We start from the raw sequence: 19695 nt of genomic DNA on the forward strand, positions 1-19695 counted from the left end.
TTCCCAGAAGAGTAGAGGCTAGTTTGTAGTAGGAGAGCTCTTGTGGATGAGTATCTCCTCGCATATCTCATAGGGGCTGATGTAGAATAATCTGGATTCAAATGATCAAGTCTTGGAGGGATTAGCCAGTCTTGGAACCAATTTTTAAAATAGGGATTTGCCATATTCCAGTCCCAAGCAACATAATTTGTAGAGGGGAATATAATCAGAATAGACTGTCAATAAAACATTAGCCCTTCCCTTAGATCCTTAGAATTTCATAAATCTCATAGCCAGAGTTTTAAACTGGGGGTGGGGGGATGGACTAAGAAGTACGAGAATTGGGAGCGTATGCTACAGGAATTAGGGATGTATTTCACAGAAAAGGAACATGACAAAAATGGTCAGAAGAGGCAATTTCCTTCCTCTTTTCTAATCTTGGTTCCAGTTCTTGGTTCAATGTCTTGCATTTCACTGCTCCCATTAGCTTGGAGACAACATGTGGCTCTTGACAGCTCTGCTCCTTTGGGGTAAGTTGGGCTTAGAGGGGGTACCTAGAAGGGTACAGGCACTGGCTGTGGGGACTCAGGATTTTTTGTCTTCCTTTAGTGTCCTAAGCTAACACTCATGAGCATGGAGACAACTGTATCTGTGCGCCCATGGTTTATTGGTGTTGACTACACCAAAGGATGGGAAAGGAGATTCTGAGAAAGGAGACCATCAGCTTGAAAGCATCGTTTCAAAATAAAGCCCCATCAATAACCATCTGTAGGCTATTAGGAACCACTGGCACCTGATTTTGGGAAAGGGGGTAGAGAGAAGCTAAAGAGACCTAAGCTGGCCCCTCAGAGTCTATATTAATTCTGTCTCCCTGATTTTCCCTTCTTTGTCATCTACTGATGAACTAATGTCTCTGTTGTTTGGTCTCTTACAGTTCCCGTTGGTGGGCAAATGGGTGAGTACTGTCTAACTTAACTTCTCTTCTTCTGGCACATTCCTGCTTTCAAAAGATAGGTTCCATTATCCTGAAGAAGAGAATATGGGGAGAAGATAGAAAGGAGAAAGATTTATAAATTATGTAAAGTCCATATATTCAGAGTATGCTTTTGATAAAATCCTGGTTTTTAAAGTTTCTAAGATTTCCTAAATAAGCCCTGACCTCTGGACTAAATGCCTACACACACACACACACACACACACACACACGTGTCTGACAATTAAGTTCGCGACCTTTTTGCAATGATGTTGCTAACCTTTTTTGATATCAGAGGGATTATTCATTATGAATTTTTACCAACTGGACAAACAGTTAACCAAGTTTACTATTTGGAAGTGCTGAAAACGCTGCGTGAAAAAGTTAGACGACCTGAACTTTTCGCCAACAATTCATGACTTTTGCACCACGACAATACATGGCACTGTCTGTAAGGGAGTTTTTAGCCAGTAAACAAAAACTGTATTGGAACACTCTCCCTACTTGATCTGGCCCTCAATGACTTCTTTCTTTACCCGAAGATAAAGGAAATATTGAAAGGAAGACATTTTGATGACATTCAGGACATCAAGGGTAATACGACGACAGCTCTGATGGCCATTTCAGAGAAAGAGTTCCAAAATTGCTTTGAAGGGTGGACTAGGCACTGGCGTCGGTGCATAGCTTCCCAAGGGGAGTCCTTCGAAGGTGACCGTAGTGATATTCAGCAATGAGGTATGTAGCACTTTTTCTAGGATGTGTTTGCGAACTTTATTGTCAGACCTCGTGCTTGTGTTTGTGTGTGTGTGTGTGTGTGTGTGTGTGTGTGTGAGAGATAGTGGGAAAAGGCCAGAATTGCAAATGCACAGAAGTAGCTCTAAGGCTTTTTCAACACCCCCCAAATTAGTCCCCTTTAGGAGAAAGCTCATCCTCAGAGAGAATCAAGCAGGAACTGGAAGCTTCGAAGTGAGGAGTTTGGATATTGGTTACCAATGCAGACGCTAATTAAGACCTGTGATTACCCCTCAGGGTTAGGATAGCACAGAGGATAAGAAAATCACATCCAATCTATTTGCCCCCGTTTAAAACCCTGCTTCATTGCTTACCAACAGTGAGAATTAAATTGGTCATTTAATTCTCGGGAACGCAAAATCCCTGACACCCAGATGTAATAACATGAACAGCTCTCTGCAGTAAGATCTGGACATTCTTCATGGCTGACTTTTGTAGGTTCTCACTTGCCTATTTTTAAATCTAATCTAAATATACATGTTTTCCCCTTGTGCTATCCACAAAACCTTACCAATTGCTCAGAGCCTTCCTTTTTAATCCACTTTTCGTCCACCCCCAACAAAGCAGACCCCACAAAAGCAGTGATCACCTTGCAACCTCCATGGGTCAATGTGTTCCAAATGGAAAAGGTAACCTTATGGTGTGAAGGACCCCGCCTGCCTGGGGACAGCTCTACACAGTGGTTGGTCAATGGCACAGTCAGTAGCGTCTTGACCCACAGCTATAGCATCGCTGCTGCCAGTTTCAGTGACGCTGGTGAATACAGGTGCCAGACAGGCCTCTCAACAGCAAGTGACCCGGTACAGCTGGAAATCCACAAAGGTAAGTATAGCATGGAGCAGGAGGGCTGGAAATCATGAGGTCTTCCTGTATGTTTGCTCCTTTCTGGATGTCACACGTGTCTTTGTTGATTTATCTGAATGTGAGTCTCAGCTCTATGTGTCTACCAAGTGAAATTAAGTCAAGATACTCAAAACATCACATTAGAGTCCTCAAACTGTGCCCCCAAAGCACCCCAAATGGAGTTGCTGTGAATAGGGTATCTAGAGTAAAACTCAGAGCCTAAGATTTTATCATTATTCAAAATATCTAGTTTTGTTGAAAAAAGGTATGCCTGCCCATAGTTAATAATACTAATTTGGAGAAATGTGCAATGATGAACAATAAAATCTCCTTCCCACCCCAACCCCCTAATCCCACCGTCACTTGCCACAAAAACAAAACTGTTAATAACATAAACTTTCTTTTTTAATACCTAAAGTACCTTGGAGGTCTGTTTATATCGATCGACATCTGCCTTGAACTTTCAAATATCGGCCGTATGGCTGTGCAATAATTGATTTAACCATTCTCCCTATTAGTAAACTTATGGTGTGTTTACATTCTTTGCTTTTATAAACAATGCTGTGATAAACATCTTTATACATATCATCTGGGATGCATTTCGTAGTATATTAGTACGATCATATTCTGGACATGGAATCACTATGAGACTTGAAGCGTTTTAAAGTTTGATGAATAGAAGCAGAAAAAAAAAAAACCCCACCATCCACTTAAGTCTACAAGAGGTTTCTACTAACCAAGAGATGGAAACTACTCTTTAGGGCAAAATGTTTCATTATTGAGGACAAATCATTCAAATGGGTTATATAGTTATTCGAAAGCAATAAGTTAAACTGCTATGTAATCGATAATGCCAAAGTTAATCTATGCTGGAGGCAGAAATAGATTTATGTGGACTAGGTTGCTTTTGAAGGAAATGTGTTTCAGCTGAAGGATGTGGACAATGTCAGAGGAAATGCTACGCATTTCTCATGTGTCTCTTAGGACTTTGAGAATCAGTTCCTATGCTAGAGAAGTGAGGGTTGCTGACAGCACATGGTTTTTTTAACAAGACACTTTACGTAATTCTAGCAGAAGTCCTTCATGGTTCAAATGGCAAATAATGAACTCGGCCTTTGAAGAGGTCGTTTTTTGTTGCCTCTAGAACCCCCGGCATTGGTGACTTATTAAGAATAATATCTTTCACATTATTTTCTACATTATATCGTATATGACATTATTACATTATGTCAACAAAAGTGTGCTGCCACCAATCCAATCCCAACAGGAGTCCCCAATCTGCAGTGCGATAAAAAGATAAACTTTATTCAGATCACAGTTTACAAATAGGATAAGACACAGCCTCCAGAGGACACTGAAAATGTGCTCCCCTGAGACAAAGGGGAGGTCCACTTTTATAAAGTTCCCACTCTGGTCCCTGATTGGTCATTTCTATGCAAATGAGAAATCCAAATTTATAGTCTGATTGGTCCAAGTAGCACTGTCCTGATTGGTCGGTTATTCGTCCTGATTGGTCATTATGGAGGGGCTCTGATTAGTCAGTAAAGATGCAAATGAGCACATTGCCCAGTTGGAAAGGGCAGATCTCAGGCCATTGGCTGAAAGAATTCCAGGAACCTATATAATTCCAGGAACCTATATAAGGGGGTTCAGCTGGCACAGTGCAGGAGGCTGGCAGTTCGGTCTGTGTACAAGATTACTTTTTTTCCCAGGAAAACTAAAGCTATTTGAGGAATGGGGGACAGGCCTCAGATTCAGCAGAGCTCCAGGTTGGAATGTGAGAAGGAGAAGTAGATAAAGCCCCACTTTGTCTTCAGCTTTGGCTTCCTTGTACCTCCGCCACTGTATACCTGCATTTTGGTTCCACATTTTCCAGATTGGGTACTACTCCAGGTCTCTAGCAGAGTCGTCACCGAAGGAAAACCTCTGGCCTTGAGGTGTCATGGATGGTATAATAATCAGCTGTCCAATATGCTTTTCTACCAAAACGGCAAGATCTTTAAATTTTCTTCTTGGGATCCTGAATTCACCATTGAGAGAACCAACATGAGTCACAATGACATCTTTCACTGCTCAGGCATGATAAGAAAGCAGCGCTTCCACTCAGCAGGAGTGTCGATCACCATAAGAGGTATTGTATCTGAGTAGTCATAGAGCTATAGTTTTAAGGACCAGCAGAACCATCAGAAATCATCGCTTTGACTTGCAAATAAGGAAACTGAGCTCCAGGGAGGTAAACTGCCTTACTGAAAGCCACGCGATGACCTGGGGTCTTCTGAGGAAACCCCAAGAATACCTATTTGCTGGAAGTGGGGAAAATTATGTCTTATGGATGCATTCTCTAGGGGCAGGTTCCCGAAGGGAGAGCGGCTATATCTTCTGCAGAAAGAACCTTGACTCTGAAGCAGGCAACTTTTTTTTTTTTTTTTTTTTAGAGCTATTTCCAGCCCCAGTGCTGAAAGCATCCTCTTCATTCCCCCTCCTAGAGGGGAATCCGGTTAACCTGAGCTGTGAGACAAAGTTGCTCTCACAGAGCCCTGAGGTACAGCTCTACTTCTCCTTCTACGTCGGCAATAAGACCCTGATGAATAGAACCACATCTTCTGAATACCAGATACTCACTGCTAAAGGAGAAGATTCTGGGTCATACTGGTGTGAGGCCATCACAGAAGATGGAAATATCATCAGGCACAGCCTTGAGTTGAAGCTTCAAGTGCTTGGTGAGTGAGAATGATGGCAACTAACTGGCACAAGAGTAGTTGCTACCTTTTCTCTTATGGAACTGAGGTCTGTTCCAGAGATTTCATGGGCCAGCCAGAAAAAACCTATGAACAGGCCTTTCCACTCTTGATTAAAAACTTTATTATTCTCCACGTAAACATCCATTTCCTTTCCTTCCTCTATTTATTTCCTTCCTTTTCTCCTTCTTTTCTTCTATATTTTCTTTTTTTCCTGTCCTTTTAAATCAGTTGTTACTGCTTTTTTTTTTAATTAAAGTTTATTGGGGTGACAATTGTTAGTACAATTACATAGATTTCAGGTGTACAATTCTCTTCTATATTTTCTATTCTCTCTCCCTACCCCCTCTCCTTTCTTCAATCCCTCCCTCTCTCTTTCTCACTCACCAGCAATCGAATCAACAATATATTGAGTTCCTCCCATCTATTGTCATAGGTATTGGGATAAAAGACACTAGCGTGCAGTTCTTACTTCAAGGAGCTCACATGGTAGATTGGTATGATGGCGATTTTGTGGATTGCACATAAGTTTCTGCCTAAGTGTCTATCTCTGGCTGAGGTGGAGGGATGGTGAGCTCCAGAACAAAGACTCTTTGGGAAAAACGTTTATCTTCAATCCAAATTCATTTCAAGCATTAAATGGCATCAAAATAGCAGTTGTCTCTAAAACTAGGGAGTAAGTCTCCTGACAGAGCCCTGGCACTTAAGCTCTCAGGAGGAGACTGCCTCTTGTCCATACGCCACATAGTTCAGCTGGAGCCCCCTCCAACTCCTCCCTGCCCCCTGAAATTACGGTGTCTCCATTGGGAACAGGCATATCAGGTCTCAGCCAACCTTCTCTTCCAAACATAACTGTCATATTCCTCTGCTTTCTAAAAAGCACATCTTCTCTTTGTCATTTTCTTTTTCAGGTCTTCAATTGAACGTCCAGTCACCAATCCACGTCTGGTTTCATGTCCTTTTCTCTCTGGCAACGGGAATCATATTTTTGGTGAACACTGTTTTCTGTGTGATAATACACAAGGAACTTCAAAGAATGAAAAAGTGGAATTTAGAAATCCCTATGGACTCTGGTCAGGGAAAGAAGGTAACTTCTTACCTTTAAAAAGATCGATGTTTAGAAGAAGAGCTGAAATGTCAGGAACAAGAAGAACAGCTGCAAGAAAAGACAAAGCAGAAGCCCCAGGAGGCAGGGCAGCAGCTCAGTGGGAGCCCACAGGTCTAGACAGGTGCTTCCCCTTCCTCTCCGTGTAAACGTTGGGGCACAAACATCCAAAAGCTGAAAGATGCTGGAACTGTGAGTCCCCTGACATTTGACTAACTCTTAAATAAAGCAAATTAATGAGTACTTCAATGAAGATAAACTTGGAAATGTAGTAAGTAGGGATGACTTGATATGAGACCCACTCTACAGCAATTAAAAACTTGGAAGTCAAGTCTGACCTGATTATCCTATTAGGTAGTTTGAACGATAATATAATTCTGAGGACAGGGTGAAAAGGTAAGCGTGTGCGTGTGTACAAGAGATTAAGAGGCAGAGAGACAGAATGAGAAACAGAGAAAGAGGATATGAGGGAGACAAGAGGCAATAGTACAGACCAAAAAGTAAGAAATGTAACTTACAAATGACATGTGAGAGACTTTGAGAATGAGCGCTCACACATGTGTGGTGCTGAGGATGGTTACTTCACAACTTTTCTCCTTTAGTGCACCTGCAGGGGATGTGTCCATACATCTTTCAGAGATACAAGGGAGTAACTCACAATAAGAAATGGATGCATTATTTTTGTGCTTTCATTTGACGCTTTCTTATGCCCTCTCTGTGTCGAGACACCAGGGGTCCTGTTTGTCCCAGTCCCCTGCCAGTGTAAAGGCAGAATATCACTGCTGCTTTCCTTAATAAATTAAACCCAGCTCTCCAAGCATGGCATTGTAAGGAGAAGCTTCAAGTGGGGAGGGGCAGCCATACCACAAAGCTCCATCTTGTAATTCCAGATTTGCTTTCCCTTTCTGATTTTCTGGATGACTACAAACTAGCTTCAAGATAACACTTCTCTCCCACTTGGGCTCCAGTTTGGAGACAAAGTATTTCCCTGCTACTCCATAAGACAGCTGAGAGAAAACTGAAATATGTGAATGTGACTTTACTAAAGGTTAGAAAAAAATGAAAAAGGTATAAACAAACCTAGCAACATGAATTAGAGATTACTTGATATTTTAAAAAATGTGGCTTATCTGCCAAACAAGGACACTTCCCTGCCTAGCCTGTGTTCTGGCTCCACATGGCAGGGCCTACTTTGAACACTCACCACCTAGAAAAACCCTCAAGCAACTTAGACTTGAAATAGACGGAAGCATCTACGGGCAGGGAGAATGCCCTTCTCCCCCTCACCTTCAGAAAAACGTACACTAATTACCATTTCAATAGAAGTACAACTCCAACATTTGTATTAAAGGACATGGTCTGAGGAATGGCAGGAACTTCATCGATTGCACATAATGCTTGGTCTTGTGCACTGGGGCAACGGGGAAATGGGAGCTGCAGGGAATGCGGCCCAAAGACACTCTGTAGAGGTACCGTCCAGAGAGGACTCTAGCCTGAGGAATTGGGAACTGTAGCAGGACGTGACATTGAACGTGGAGGAGAGACCTCTGCCACCCTCACAGGGTGGAGAATTCCAAGGGCTCCCTGGGGCAGAACGTGGGTGAGAGACAGGATATAGACAGAGCTCTAATGATCGGGTGGAATGGAGCCAGTCATTGCTAAGTGCTTCCTGCCTCCCCACTCTCCATCCTCAGGCATGGAATCCTACACCGCATGGTATCTAACCGGGACATCAACTTCACATTGAAGAAAGTGCAGGAGTGGGCCATGGCCCCAGGACCCACTGTCAGATCACATACTATACCGCCCAGAAGCTGCTGGTTGGCCTAGTAAAGAGCTGGACAGCCTCCTGAAGGAACAACTGGAAGATACAGCTGAGATGCCATTCTCCAAAATGCCATATATTCACTGTGTCCCAGTAAGAAGAATATATGGGTGCAGGAACCAAGAAGTGGAAGAGTAATTCCATTTACTATTGCCCCTAATGACCCAGTGGGGGGCTTTGTGCTTCCCAAACCTACAACTCTGGGTTCTGCAGAGGTAGAGGCCCTAGTCCCCAAAGAGGGCAAACTTTCACCTGGGGACACAGCTTGAGGCCCATGGGGTTACAAGTCATAGCTGATGCCTGGGTACTTGGGGTTTCTTGTGTCCAGGGAACAGTAGGCAAGAAGAGGGGTCTTTGTCTTGACAGGGATAATTGATCCGAATCAGCAGGAGATAAAGCTGCTATTGCACAATGGGGGTAAGGAGGAATAGGTGTGGAACTCAGGTAATCCACTTGGATGCCTCTTATTAGTCCTTTCCCAATTATGACTTTAAAAAGACAGATACAGCAACTGCAGGCTTAGAAGCGCTTAGTGACCAGGTACTCAGCACTCTCAGGAATGAAAACTGGGGTCATGCCATCGAGTTAGTCTCTGAGACAGAATGTAGCAATTGTGGCCCTGAGCCCAAGTGCAGCAATGGGAACTGTAGTTCCCATTCTTCACTCTTCTATGCTCAGGAAGAAATGCCCGGTAGAATCCTGGAAGAGGTGCTTCCCAAACTTCTGTGGTTCAGTGGATCCAGGCATAGGGGTGGACGATGGTGGACATGGAGATGTGCTGTTCAAATCCTTTTTCAAGAAATGGCTTGATGACCAGCACAAGAAATCATTCAGCAGACACTCTCCAGCTGTTAGTTAATGTGTTTCCCTGCAAATAAGACCTAGCCGGACAATCAGCTCTAATGCGTCTTTTGGAGCAAAAATTAATATAAGACCCGATCTTATTTTACTACAAGACTGGGTCTTACATTAATTTTTACTCCAAAAGATGCATTAGAGCTGAGTGTCTGGCTAGGTCTTATTTTCAGGGAAACAGGGTATCTCCCAGGGTCTCCTTCAGTTGCCTCCCCTAAAGTCACACCCTACCTGGAACATCCTGCATCTTGTGCCTGAACAAAACAGGCCATTTCAGCCCAAAGCAGGACATGGTTGAGAGCAATATTTGCTCCAGAGCTACTTAGGGGGCTGATCAAGGCTTCATCAGGTTTTCATTGTAGTCTTTTTCTTCCTCAGCCCAATCCTATTTCCTCACTCTTCATTGGGTTCATCCCTAATAAACATCTTGCACCCCAAACTCTGTCTTGGCATCTGCTTCCAGATGAGTGTTTTGTAAGCCACTGCAACAATTTATAAAGTCCTTGGAGTATTATAAGACCCATTTGTTCAAATAACACTTCTAGGGACATAGTTAACAGAACAAAACAAGTTGGTAACAATAAAACCCGGGCACACACAGGAGAATAAACTTGATATTCCTGTGAATGTTCTTTGTTTAACACCTTATCATATCTGATTTTTTTGAGCTGGTTTGTGATGGATGTAAAATGTTCTCTCTCCCTCTAGCTATAACGGAGAGGAAACATCCTCACGTGTTCTGATTGTACTTCTATGAATGATAACTTGCATTTTAAGTTCAGGGTTTGGAATTGCAGTGGTTACCATTTGAAACAAAATGCAAACCTGCTCATTTTACTTGCAGAAAGCAAGAAATCGGTCAACAGGATTTTACTCAATAATAGTGAAACAAGGACTATATAGGATTTTATTCTGCAGCATTACCACTGTTCCCTATTGTTGCACATATGGATTGCTTCATTCACTGCCACAAGTGTCCTTTTGGAGTGTGTTGGCCCAGAGGGATATATAGCTATTCTAATGGATACATTGGCAGTGATAGTTTAAGGGAATCAAACTCCCAATTGTCAACTTCCAAATGTACGCTTTCATTACATTGTGCTAAGAACATGCCTGCTGTAAAATGTCTGAAGCTGATTCTTTTCCACCTCACTCTTTCCCACACATCCTTCTCCCAGTTTTCAAAAGAAAGACATATCTCTCACTCTTCCCAAATTATGATACATTGCCCTGGGGATTTAAAAAAATCTGAGTATACCAAAGAGACAACGACACTATAAACCAGAAGTAAGTTTTTGTGTCTTTCTCTCTAATATTCATGGGTTTCAGGGGCAAAGCTATGTGTTAGAAATGGATATTTTGGCCTATGTTTAGATATTCTAAATCCTAGTATATATTGTAGAGAGGAGGGCAGAATTTATTATAATTTTCATTTATAGACATTGCCTCTTTTTCACACTATCATCAAAAAATGCTTGGCTCCGGTGGGAGAATCCTATGAGGGCACGGCAAAGAGAGTGTAACTAAGAACACACCTTATCTCACACAGGCAACAAACTTGTGCACAGCTCTATACCTGATCTATTCATCTGTGAATTTGGTTATCAGAATAAATAGGGTACATCTTCAAGTAAAAGGAATATGTATATTGAAAGTAAGTTGGTGTTTTACATTTTCTCGAATAATTTGGAAGAAATTGTTTCATTAACTTTTACCAAAAAAAAGAACACACACAAAAAAACAGGTACTGGATACTGTAAATCCATAGTTATTCATATTTTTACTTGGTTGCAAATCTGCTTGCTGTCACTCATAAACCATTTCTTTGTTCCTAACTGGGATGTTAGTAGATTCTCTTGAAAATCAGCCACTTAACAAGGTCATTAAAACATTTTTTTTTAGCTCCACAATTAACTAGTGGCTGGAACCGGAGTCTGAGATGGACAGGCCACTGCGGTAGATCTCGGACCGACAGAGGCTGTGTGCTCCCAACGCGTCCCGCGGAAGGCCCGGGCGCCACGCTGTGGCCACCTGTGCACATTGCGACCCGAGTTCGCCACGGAGGCCGCCGCCGCGCGTGCGTGGGGACCCAGCCGTGTGAAGCTGTCAGCGGCACGCTTTCCCCAACCTCTCCCAAAACTCCGTGAGAAAATTTGCTTCTCTAAGACGGTAGGGGCAAGAAAGGAGCTGTAGAGTGCGTCGTCGGCATCAGCAGTCGTGGGCGGCCCCCAAATCTCGCTGTACTTGTTTACTCGGGGCGGCAGATGTGAGCAGCCGGCTCCGTAGTGGGTCCGGTAGGCAGCGGCAGGACGCATCCCGGGAAGCCAAAGGCGATGGTCGCGGCCTCCCGGAACCGAAAAACCACCTAGGCCAAGGCCGACCGCCTGCTCGCCGACCTGGCGGCGGCGCCACCCCGCGGCCGCCTGTTGACATTGCAGCCTCGGCCGCCGCCTCGCGCAGGGGCTGCTGGGAGACGCAGAGCGCGCGGGGCTGAGCCGCAGGGAGGGAGCGGTGGAGAGTGCGCGACAGCCGTCCGGTCAAGCACAGACCACGTCCCAGCTGGACCCGTCACCATCAGGGGCCCCCGGGCCGGCAGAAACGGCAGGCCGCTGGGCAGGGAGCCTGCAGGCGCTTCAAGGGCTGCTCTGAAATGCATTGGGGGAACCACGGGCCTTCTCCCGTGGTCCAAGGCCTAGTATTTTATCCCTGATGACGGAAGAGTTTCCAGGACTGAGAACGAGGCCCTGGAGGGGACTGATGCGACTAGTGGGGCGGAGGGTGGGTGGGTGGGTTTGGGGAGGGAGGTGGGGTGTTCTTTCGTCTCCCTCAGACTCAGGAGGGACAATACCCAGGGCCCACCCAGTAATTCCTCAGAGCTCCCAGACCTAAGCACCACACCCAAGAGTAGACAGTAATGGAGAACGGGGAACTGGTTGTGAGGAGGGTGGGGCAATTGGGGGGGGTGTTCTCACCTCCCAGGCTCCCTAGGACTGCAACTCATTCTAGGACCACAGGACGTTCTACACGAGTCCCAGCCCTTTCAGAACAGTCAGGGGGTTCCTTCTCAGGCTAGGTTTGGGGTCAAAGAGGAAGAGTTGGGTCCATTCTGGATCTTTTCTGGCTCCCACATTCAGTTGGGAGAAACCCCAGTGCCTTCTGGACTTAGGCATTTTCCTGCTGAGGAGCCAAAGACGGCCAGACCTGCCTTATGATTCCAAGCAACTGGCTGGAAGGGGTTTGACAGCCCTCACTGCCACCAGGTTTAGTTGCAGACTCCAGAAGCAATAAGGGGACAACAGTGGAAGCAAAACAGGAATCCAGGTGAGATAATGGTAGCTTGGATTAACATGGTAGTTAGTAGTGAAGGCGTTGAGAAGTGGTTACACTTGGAATGTATTTTGTAGGAAGTGCCAAAGAAGCTTGCTGATTGATTAGCTGTAAGGAATGTGGGAAAAAGGAATAAGGAAAAACTCCTAGAATTGGGGTCTGAGCAATATACTGTGTCACACGGGGTGGCATGCGGGGTCTCAGTTCCTGCTTCCCACATAAGAACGCAGGACATGGTGAGGCCAAAAAGGAACACCCACGGAGCCATAGATAGGGGAGTCATACCACTATAGTCTCGCTGGCTGGCGGCTGGGTTGGAGACACAGGAGGCAGGAGCCACACGATCTGCAACCTGCCCTCCACTTGTCTTTGCCAACCAACCCCACTTGCTAGCTGTAGTCTGCCGTGCTAACTGCAATCCGCTCTTACTAGCTCAGCCACCATCTCCTTGCTAGCCCCCATTTTCTGCTAGTGTAGCCATGGCAGTTATATTAGTGGCCCATGGCTCACTGGTTACAGCTGATGGCCAACTGACCACAGCTGATGGCCATCTAGTCACAATTGATGGCCATTTACTACCTGAGCCAGCACCTTTCCACGTAAGGCCGAGAGCCTGGAAACTGCACTCCTGGCTCTGTCCCCACATACTGATTCCACTGACAGCTGATAAAGAGCAAGTTGGTGGAGCAGGGAAGAGAATAGCAAGAAACAAAACTTTTCTATTGGACATACAAGATTCTTACTTGACATGTAAGTGTAACTGTTGAAAAAGCTGTGGATATTTGAGTGGAGCTCGGGGAAGAATCCTGGACTAGAGTCGTATATGTGTGGTCTTCAGAGCCATAGGACTAGAAGAAACAACGTACACAGAAAGTACAGATAGAAAACAGAAAAAGGTCTGAGGCTGAATGAACCCTGGCACGTGAGAAATCTTAAAGATTGTGTAGAAGAGTTGGCAGCAAAGGATGTTGAGAAGGTATTGCTGACAAGGTAGGAGAAACAGATGTGTCTCAAGAATAAGTGATCAACGATGTCACATTCTCCTGAGAATATCCGATGTGGAGTGGAATTGCGTTATGTCTATAGTTCTAGTGGGGAGGGGATACTGACATCATTACAATATTGACTTCTAATTCATGAGCATGAATTATTGATGTCATTGTTAATATCTCACAAGAGTTACAATTTTCTCTCTGGAAGTGTTGTTCATGTTTTTGTTGATTTCTAGGTCCTGCATTTTGGAGAGTTATTGTAAATGGTATTGTGAGAATCTTAAATGATTATTGTCAGTCTCATAGCTATATAGTATAAAAACTGAAAGTCCCTCAGAGAACTGTATACTAAGCTTGGCAATGGAAAGCTGGATGTTGAAAATCTGGTCCATCAGGTGTTTTAGGTATAGACCCCTTTGCACACTGGCAATAAAACGGGAGCCAATAAAATTGTTTGCTGTCCTTTTATTCCTCATTTCTTAGTTTGTTTCCAAAGATGGGGTCAAAGCCCCCAAAGTGTAAGAAGTTCATCTTCCTGCCTTCTCCTTTCATCTCCATATCACACTAAGCACATATTACTCCTTAACCCTTAGACTTAGGATAGAAAAAAAGTTGTGGAGAGGGAGTATCTGTTAAATAAAGGGAGAAATTCCCAAACACGTTATGTGAGCTAATGGAGGTAGAAAATCTGTTCAGAAACAGTAGAAATAACTGGTTTACACATTCTGGAGAAATAAATCCCCCAGATGTGCTTTCTGAAAGATAATTTGATTTGAAGAAGCATTAACATGATCCCTAGTGAAACAGCAATCATCTGGAGTCTGGTTGGGACTTTGAGGCCCATTTCTTCTGGAAGGGCAGAAAAAGCCTCAAAGAGAAGAAATAGACATTTTACAACAGGTTTGGAAGTGCCACATTTATTTTAGTAAATAATCATTTTACAACTTTAATTCAATCAGATCTTAAAATGTCACAGGCTTTGGGCACAATAAACTATAATTCAAATCTTAACCCTACACATAATAGCTGTTTAAATTGTAGTTTCTTATCCCAATTATCTCTCATCTCACTTTGAAATCTATATTGTGGCCCTTAATATCTAATTGTTATGGATTATTTTGATGTACCAAACACTTATTTGCAGGGGTTATTAACTTAATATCTCTTGCTGTCATTGCCATAATATCAGCAGGTGGCTTTTCATCCTTTCCTATTATCTTGATCAATTTATATAAATATTTTCTCTCCCCCCGGTAAAACTATCTGGGCCTGGTGCTGCTTTTAAGGGTAGATCTTTGCCAATCTTTTCAGTTTCTCCTGTAGCTACATTTTATAAAGGTAGTCTACTTTTCTTAGGCAACTTTGATCATTTGTATTGAAAATTAAATATTTTATCTACATTTGCGAATACAGCTATCAAAATATACATACCAATTTTAATGTCTTCTACATCTAATGTTGCTGATATTTGTGTTTTCTCTCAATACTAAATTTGCCAAAGGATTAACCCTTTAATTTTCTTTCAAAGAACCAGGTTTTGGTTTTATTGCTTAATTCTATTTTGGAGGAGTGGGAAACTATCATCTATTCCATTGATTTCTGCTTCTGTCCTAATGTCTTCTAATTTCCTCAGGTTTTGTTGTCCCTTTATTAGCTTTCAAGTTAAAAGCTTAATTCACTGTTGTCACGCAGCAGCCTAGCCGACTGTCTCCTCGTGCGTTTCCTTAAGGAAAGAAGAGTCTGTGAGACTGTGCCTTCTTGGGACCTTGCTTCTCCTCTGTGCTTATGCTTTATGTCTCTCTGGCCCCCAAAAGATGGTTTGTCAGCCAAGGACGGGTAAGATTTCTCACGGGAGAGACAACCTAAGACAGGCGGATCCATGTGGGGACACAAAAGGAGCTACCATGAAAAATATGGAAAGGGGCATTGTCTCTTTCCCCTGTTCAAAGAGAGCCACTGCTGACACTGGCTTTGCCTCTCACCTGATTGTGAGAGAAGTCAGGAGAGCGATAACATCAACTCTCCCTGTTTAGCTCAACAATAAGGTTTCAACATGAGAGACTTGTGCCCAGGGGGTACATACCTTGATTAAGTCATCATGGAACTTTCTGCTTCAGCTGTTTGTAGGCGAGGGTGATTGATTTAAATCATTTTTCTTGTTTGATGTATGAGACTCAGACCGTGGAAAAAACAATGCTACTTCCTTGTATGTTTATCAATAAAAGCCACCAGTTGGCCTGATTCGGGGCTCCAGTCCTTAAAAGACTGTGAGACCCTTGGCCCTCTGTGATTTAACTGCATGAAGTCTCTGTTTCTTTCTTGCTTAAAAACTTAACCTGATGCCGCCCCTTCTCGTTCCCTCACTGCCCGTGTTGCGCTGGACGCGACAATTCATTATTTTTAATAGTTCTTCTTTTCTCACTAATGCATTTTAAGGCTATGAATTTTCCTCTGACCTCTTCATATAGTTTTTAATATGCAGGGCTCTCTTTATTTCTAAAGCGTATATAATTTTATTTTGATATCCTCTTTAATCCATGTGCTTTTCCTTACAGTATAAATCAAGGAGAGTATTTTTAGTTATTTCATTGCATTATGGTTAGTGAAGATGTCTTGTATGGTGTCAGCTCTTTTAAAACTTGTTGAGTTTCTGCTCAGTTTCTACCAGTATTCCACATAAATTTCAAAATCATGTACTTTTTCTGTTTCGGATACAAGATGATAAAGGTATAAGTATAGTTATGATTAATCTTGTTAACTATGTACTTCAAATCCTTTATACCCTTAACAAGTTTTAGTTGACTTGATCTGTCACTTCCTGATAACGGTGTATCTATGTTAACTTAATCACCAATATGATTGCTTTATTAATAATCTTTGTGTGCACATTCACGTAAGTATATACATGTGTATACTTGAGTTCAGTGCGAACAATTCATCTCTCTCCTTAATGGACTGCTGCTTTTGTGAATTTGAAATAGCCCTCTTCTAGTGCATTATATTCAACTTTTACACATATACATATGTATTTTTATATATATTTAAATCTATGCTTTTCTAACAACTTCTAGAGTAATTATATCCTCCTCCTGAATATAATGTAAATCATAGCTTGTTTTATTTCTCTTTATTCTTGCCCCATGTCAATATCATCTGTAATTTGAACTGCAGGTTTTTAAAAATAACTTTTTTTGGAATCCACAACAAATGATAGCTGCATTTGAAGTTCCTCTAATAGTTTTGAGCTCATTTCTTCAAAACAGTAGACAAAATGTGGAGCAGAGACCATAAATGTAAAAAATTTCTGTAATCACAGAGTTACTTAAACAAAATCTTAAAATCCAAACTTGAATCACTAATCAAAACAAGAGGGGAGATTTCAATACAAACATGATGGGTACAATAAATTAATGCTATTGTATGGCCCAGGATATCGTAAACAATGTCAATTGTGTCCCTTAACTCACCGATTCTTAAGTTTGTTTTACAAGTAATTTGGTATATATATGTTATATATATATCGCTTTGTTAATTGAAGCTTTTCTGATTCATTTATTTCATCCCTCTCCTACCACCTGATTTCTAATTTCTCAATAAAGTTATTCCATTATAAAATTAGCTGGATGAATAAAGACCAAGTATTCTAAAACTTAAAATTTTTTTAGACTCTAAACTTACTTATACTTAGTAATATATTGTACTGGGTACATAGCCACCTTTGCTTCTGGTATCCCACATCTTCCTCTTAGAATCTTATTATTGCTGGAATATAACTCCAGAAATTCTTTCAGGAAGGGCCTGAAAAGTTACCCAAAAGTTTGACTAAATATAGAAATTTAGTTTCAAAAATATTTTCCCTAGGTTAAAAAAAATACTGCATCAGTATCCTCTTATACCCAGTATTGCTCAAATGACAAGTCTGATATAAACTTGATTCCTGTTTCTTTGTTTTAAGAATTTTCTCTGGGTGTTTCTAGAATTTTCTCCTTAACCTTTGTGTTCTGAAATTTCTCTAGGTGACAGATCATGTCAACTAAAACTTGTTAAGGGTATAACCATGTCTCTAGGTGAAGGTCCTTTTATTTCATCCTTATATGCTCAGCATTTAATGGGAACTTGCAGTCTGAGGATTTATGTAAATATGTACCTATGCACATTCTGTGGAAGTCTTTTTAAAAAATTTCCCCAGGACCTCCAGGTATGGACACTTAGGTTGTGTATTGCACAACTGCAGGGAACACCATTCGCAAAGATTATAATTTAAATGGTGCTCCTGAAGCTGTGCAATGCACAATCAGCAAACCTTATTTGGTAGGCCTGTATTTTATTTCTTACATTATATCTGTTCTTTCCTTCTCAAACTCTTACTGGATGAATGTTGGAACATCTGAATCTATCATCTATGTCACTTACCTTTTTTTCTTATTTTCTATCTTTGTATCCTTTTATGTGGCATTGGGGGGAGGATTTCTAGCCTTCATGTTTCTCCCCACTATACCTACTCTATTCTGGATTCAGTCCTACTGTTACATTTTTGTGTCAACAACCAAATTTAAATTTTCCAAGATCTCTAGTTAATTTTTCTTGCACGATTCACTTTTATCCCTTATACCGTCTTTTTTTTTTGTTAATTTTCTATCATTTCTAGGAATTTGGGGTGGAAGATGGGAAGAATACAACATGTATTTAGTACACTATCTTGAATTAGTAAATACTTTCTCTGGTACATTAGAGATGAAAAAAGTTGCAAAACATTCAATAGGATCTCCTGACTATCAACATCAACTAACATTTGAAATGTTTACTGTCAAGCATTAGTCTAAGCCAGGGATGTCCAAACTTTTTTCAACGTTTTTTACCAAGGGCCCTATGCGGTAAAATACACAAACAGCCGGGCCACTCACTTAAGGTGAAGTACGTATTGCCTCACCTGGTTTATTTAAGTAAACTAAATATATTTTTTGAATTTGCTCTGGGCCAATTAAAAATGGATTGCGGGCCGCAGTTGGCCTGCAGGCCACAGTTTGGACACCCTTGATCTAAGCATTTTTATAGGTATTTATTCATTTACGTTTCACAAAAACATTTTGAAGTAAGCATTACTATTATCTCCAATTTAAAGATGAGGAAACTGAAACATAGAAGGTTCAAGACCTTTCCTTAGTCACAGTACTAATAAAGAGCAGGACTAGGCTACAAACCAGGTGATCTGTCTTAAGAGACTGCTTGACTTTTAGATCACTTTTAGGAAATGCACCCAGTTTAAAAATGAAATATTTGTCTAAAAGCCATCACAGATTAAATTGTCATCTTTATATTCTATACCTATCACAATCCAGTCACCAATCCTCAAAAAGATGATTTAAGTAATTTGGCTGACATCTGATGTGACATCAGCCAAGCCCATTTCTACATGTGCAACACTTGCTTTCTGGATCTAATATTTAAAATCTCCTTAATACCACACTCTTTTTTTCTTCTTCTGGAATGCACCTCCCTCCTCATCTGTGTCTACAACACTGGAAAAGCAGGACCTAAAATGAGGCCGAAAAAGCTCCACTCTAATCTCATCATTTTGACCACAAAGATACATTTGTGCTGAAGGGAAGTATTTTATCTGCCACTCTCAGGATTTTTGAATCTGTAACAGGAGTTTTATCTGGGTCAATAATTATTAAGGGCAGTTAAAAGAGTGTTCCAGGTTTAAGGAGCAAGAAAAAATTAGGAAAATAAATTAAAAAGCTAATTGGCATACTTGAGCCTGTCATCCTCAGATCAATTTGTCAGTGTTCTGGGCAATCAGTCAACAAACTTTCAATGAGAAGCTGTTTTATCATAGGTACTGGAATAGTCTTTGTGGAAGACCCAAAGAAGTAAAACAAAAAAAAAGGGGTGGGGAGGTTCCCTATATAAGACAAACACAAAATGTAAAAACAATGAAAAATAAAGAACAAGGCTACACAGTTCACAAAGTTACACAGTTAATTGTGAATTCATTGTGCAACGAACAAAGACTTAAGAATTAAAAGGAGAAAGACTTTCCTGTGAACTAGAATGGGATGGAAAGGCTTACATAGCGAGATTTGAGCAAGAGTTTGAAAAACTGACAAGTTGATAGTGACTAGTCCAGAGAACGACTAAGTACTACTGCTACTTAGAATGATATAACAAAAGCACAAAGGATGAGAAATTTAATTAAGATACATTATAGGGCAATGAATAGAACATTTTAGCTAAACTGGAGGATTAGGGAAAACGAGTAATTG

General features: G+C 41.6%; 1 protein-coding gene across 3 annotated transcripts; it reads left to right on the forward strand.

Moving 5' to 3' along the window:
• The first annotated feature begins 429 nt into the window (after positions 1–429).
• Positions 430–9563, forward strand: FCGR1A (Fc gamma receptor Ia). Of its 3 annotated transcripts, XM_033093806.1 has the most exons (7): positions 430–509; positions 914–934; positions 2309–2566; positions 4464–4718; positions 5023–5307; positions 6237–6412; positions 8125–9563. In XM_033093806.1, the coding sequence occupies exons 1-7, from the start codon at positions 479–481 to the stop codon at positions 8152–8154; spliced, it is 1056 nt and encodes a 351-aa protein (XP_032949697.1). In that variant the 5' UTR covers positions 430–478; the 3' UTR covers positions 8155–9563. The 3 variants fall into 3 exon arrangements, with proteins under 3 accessions (XP_032949697.1, XP_032949698.1, XP_032949699.1); XM_033093807.1 differs by lacking the exon at positions 8125–9563 and having other exon boundaries at positions 6237–6673; XM_033093808.1 differs by lacking the exon at positions 8125–9563 and having other exon boundaries at positions 441–509; positions 2312–2566; positions 6237–6673.
• Positions 9564–19695: the final 10132 nt, after the last annotated feature.

Source organism: Rhinolophus ferrumequinum, chromosome 22 (genome assembly GCF_004115265.2).
Source record: "Rhinolophus ferrumequinum isolate MPI-CBG mRhiFer1 chromosome 22, mRhiFer1_v1.p, whole genome shotgun sequence".
NCBI lineage: Eukaryota > Metazoa > Chordata > Mammalia > Chiroptera > Rhinolophidae > Rhinolophus > Rhinolophus ferrumequinum.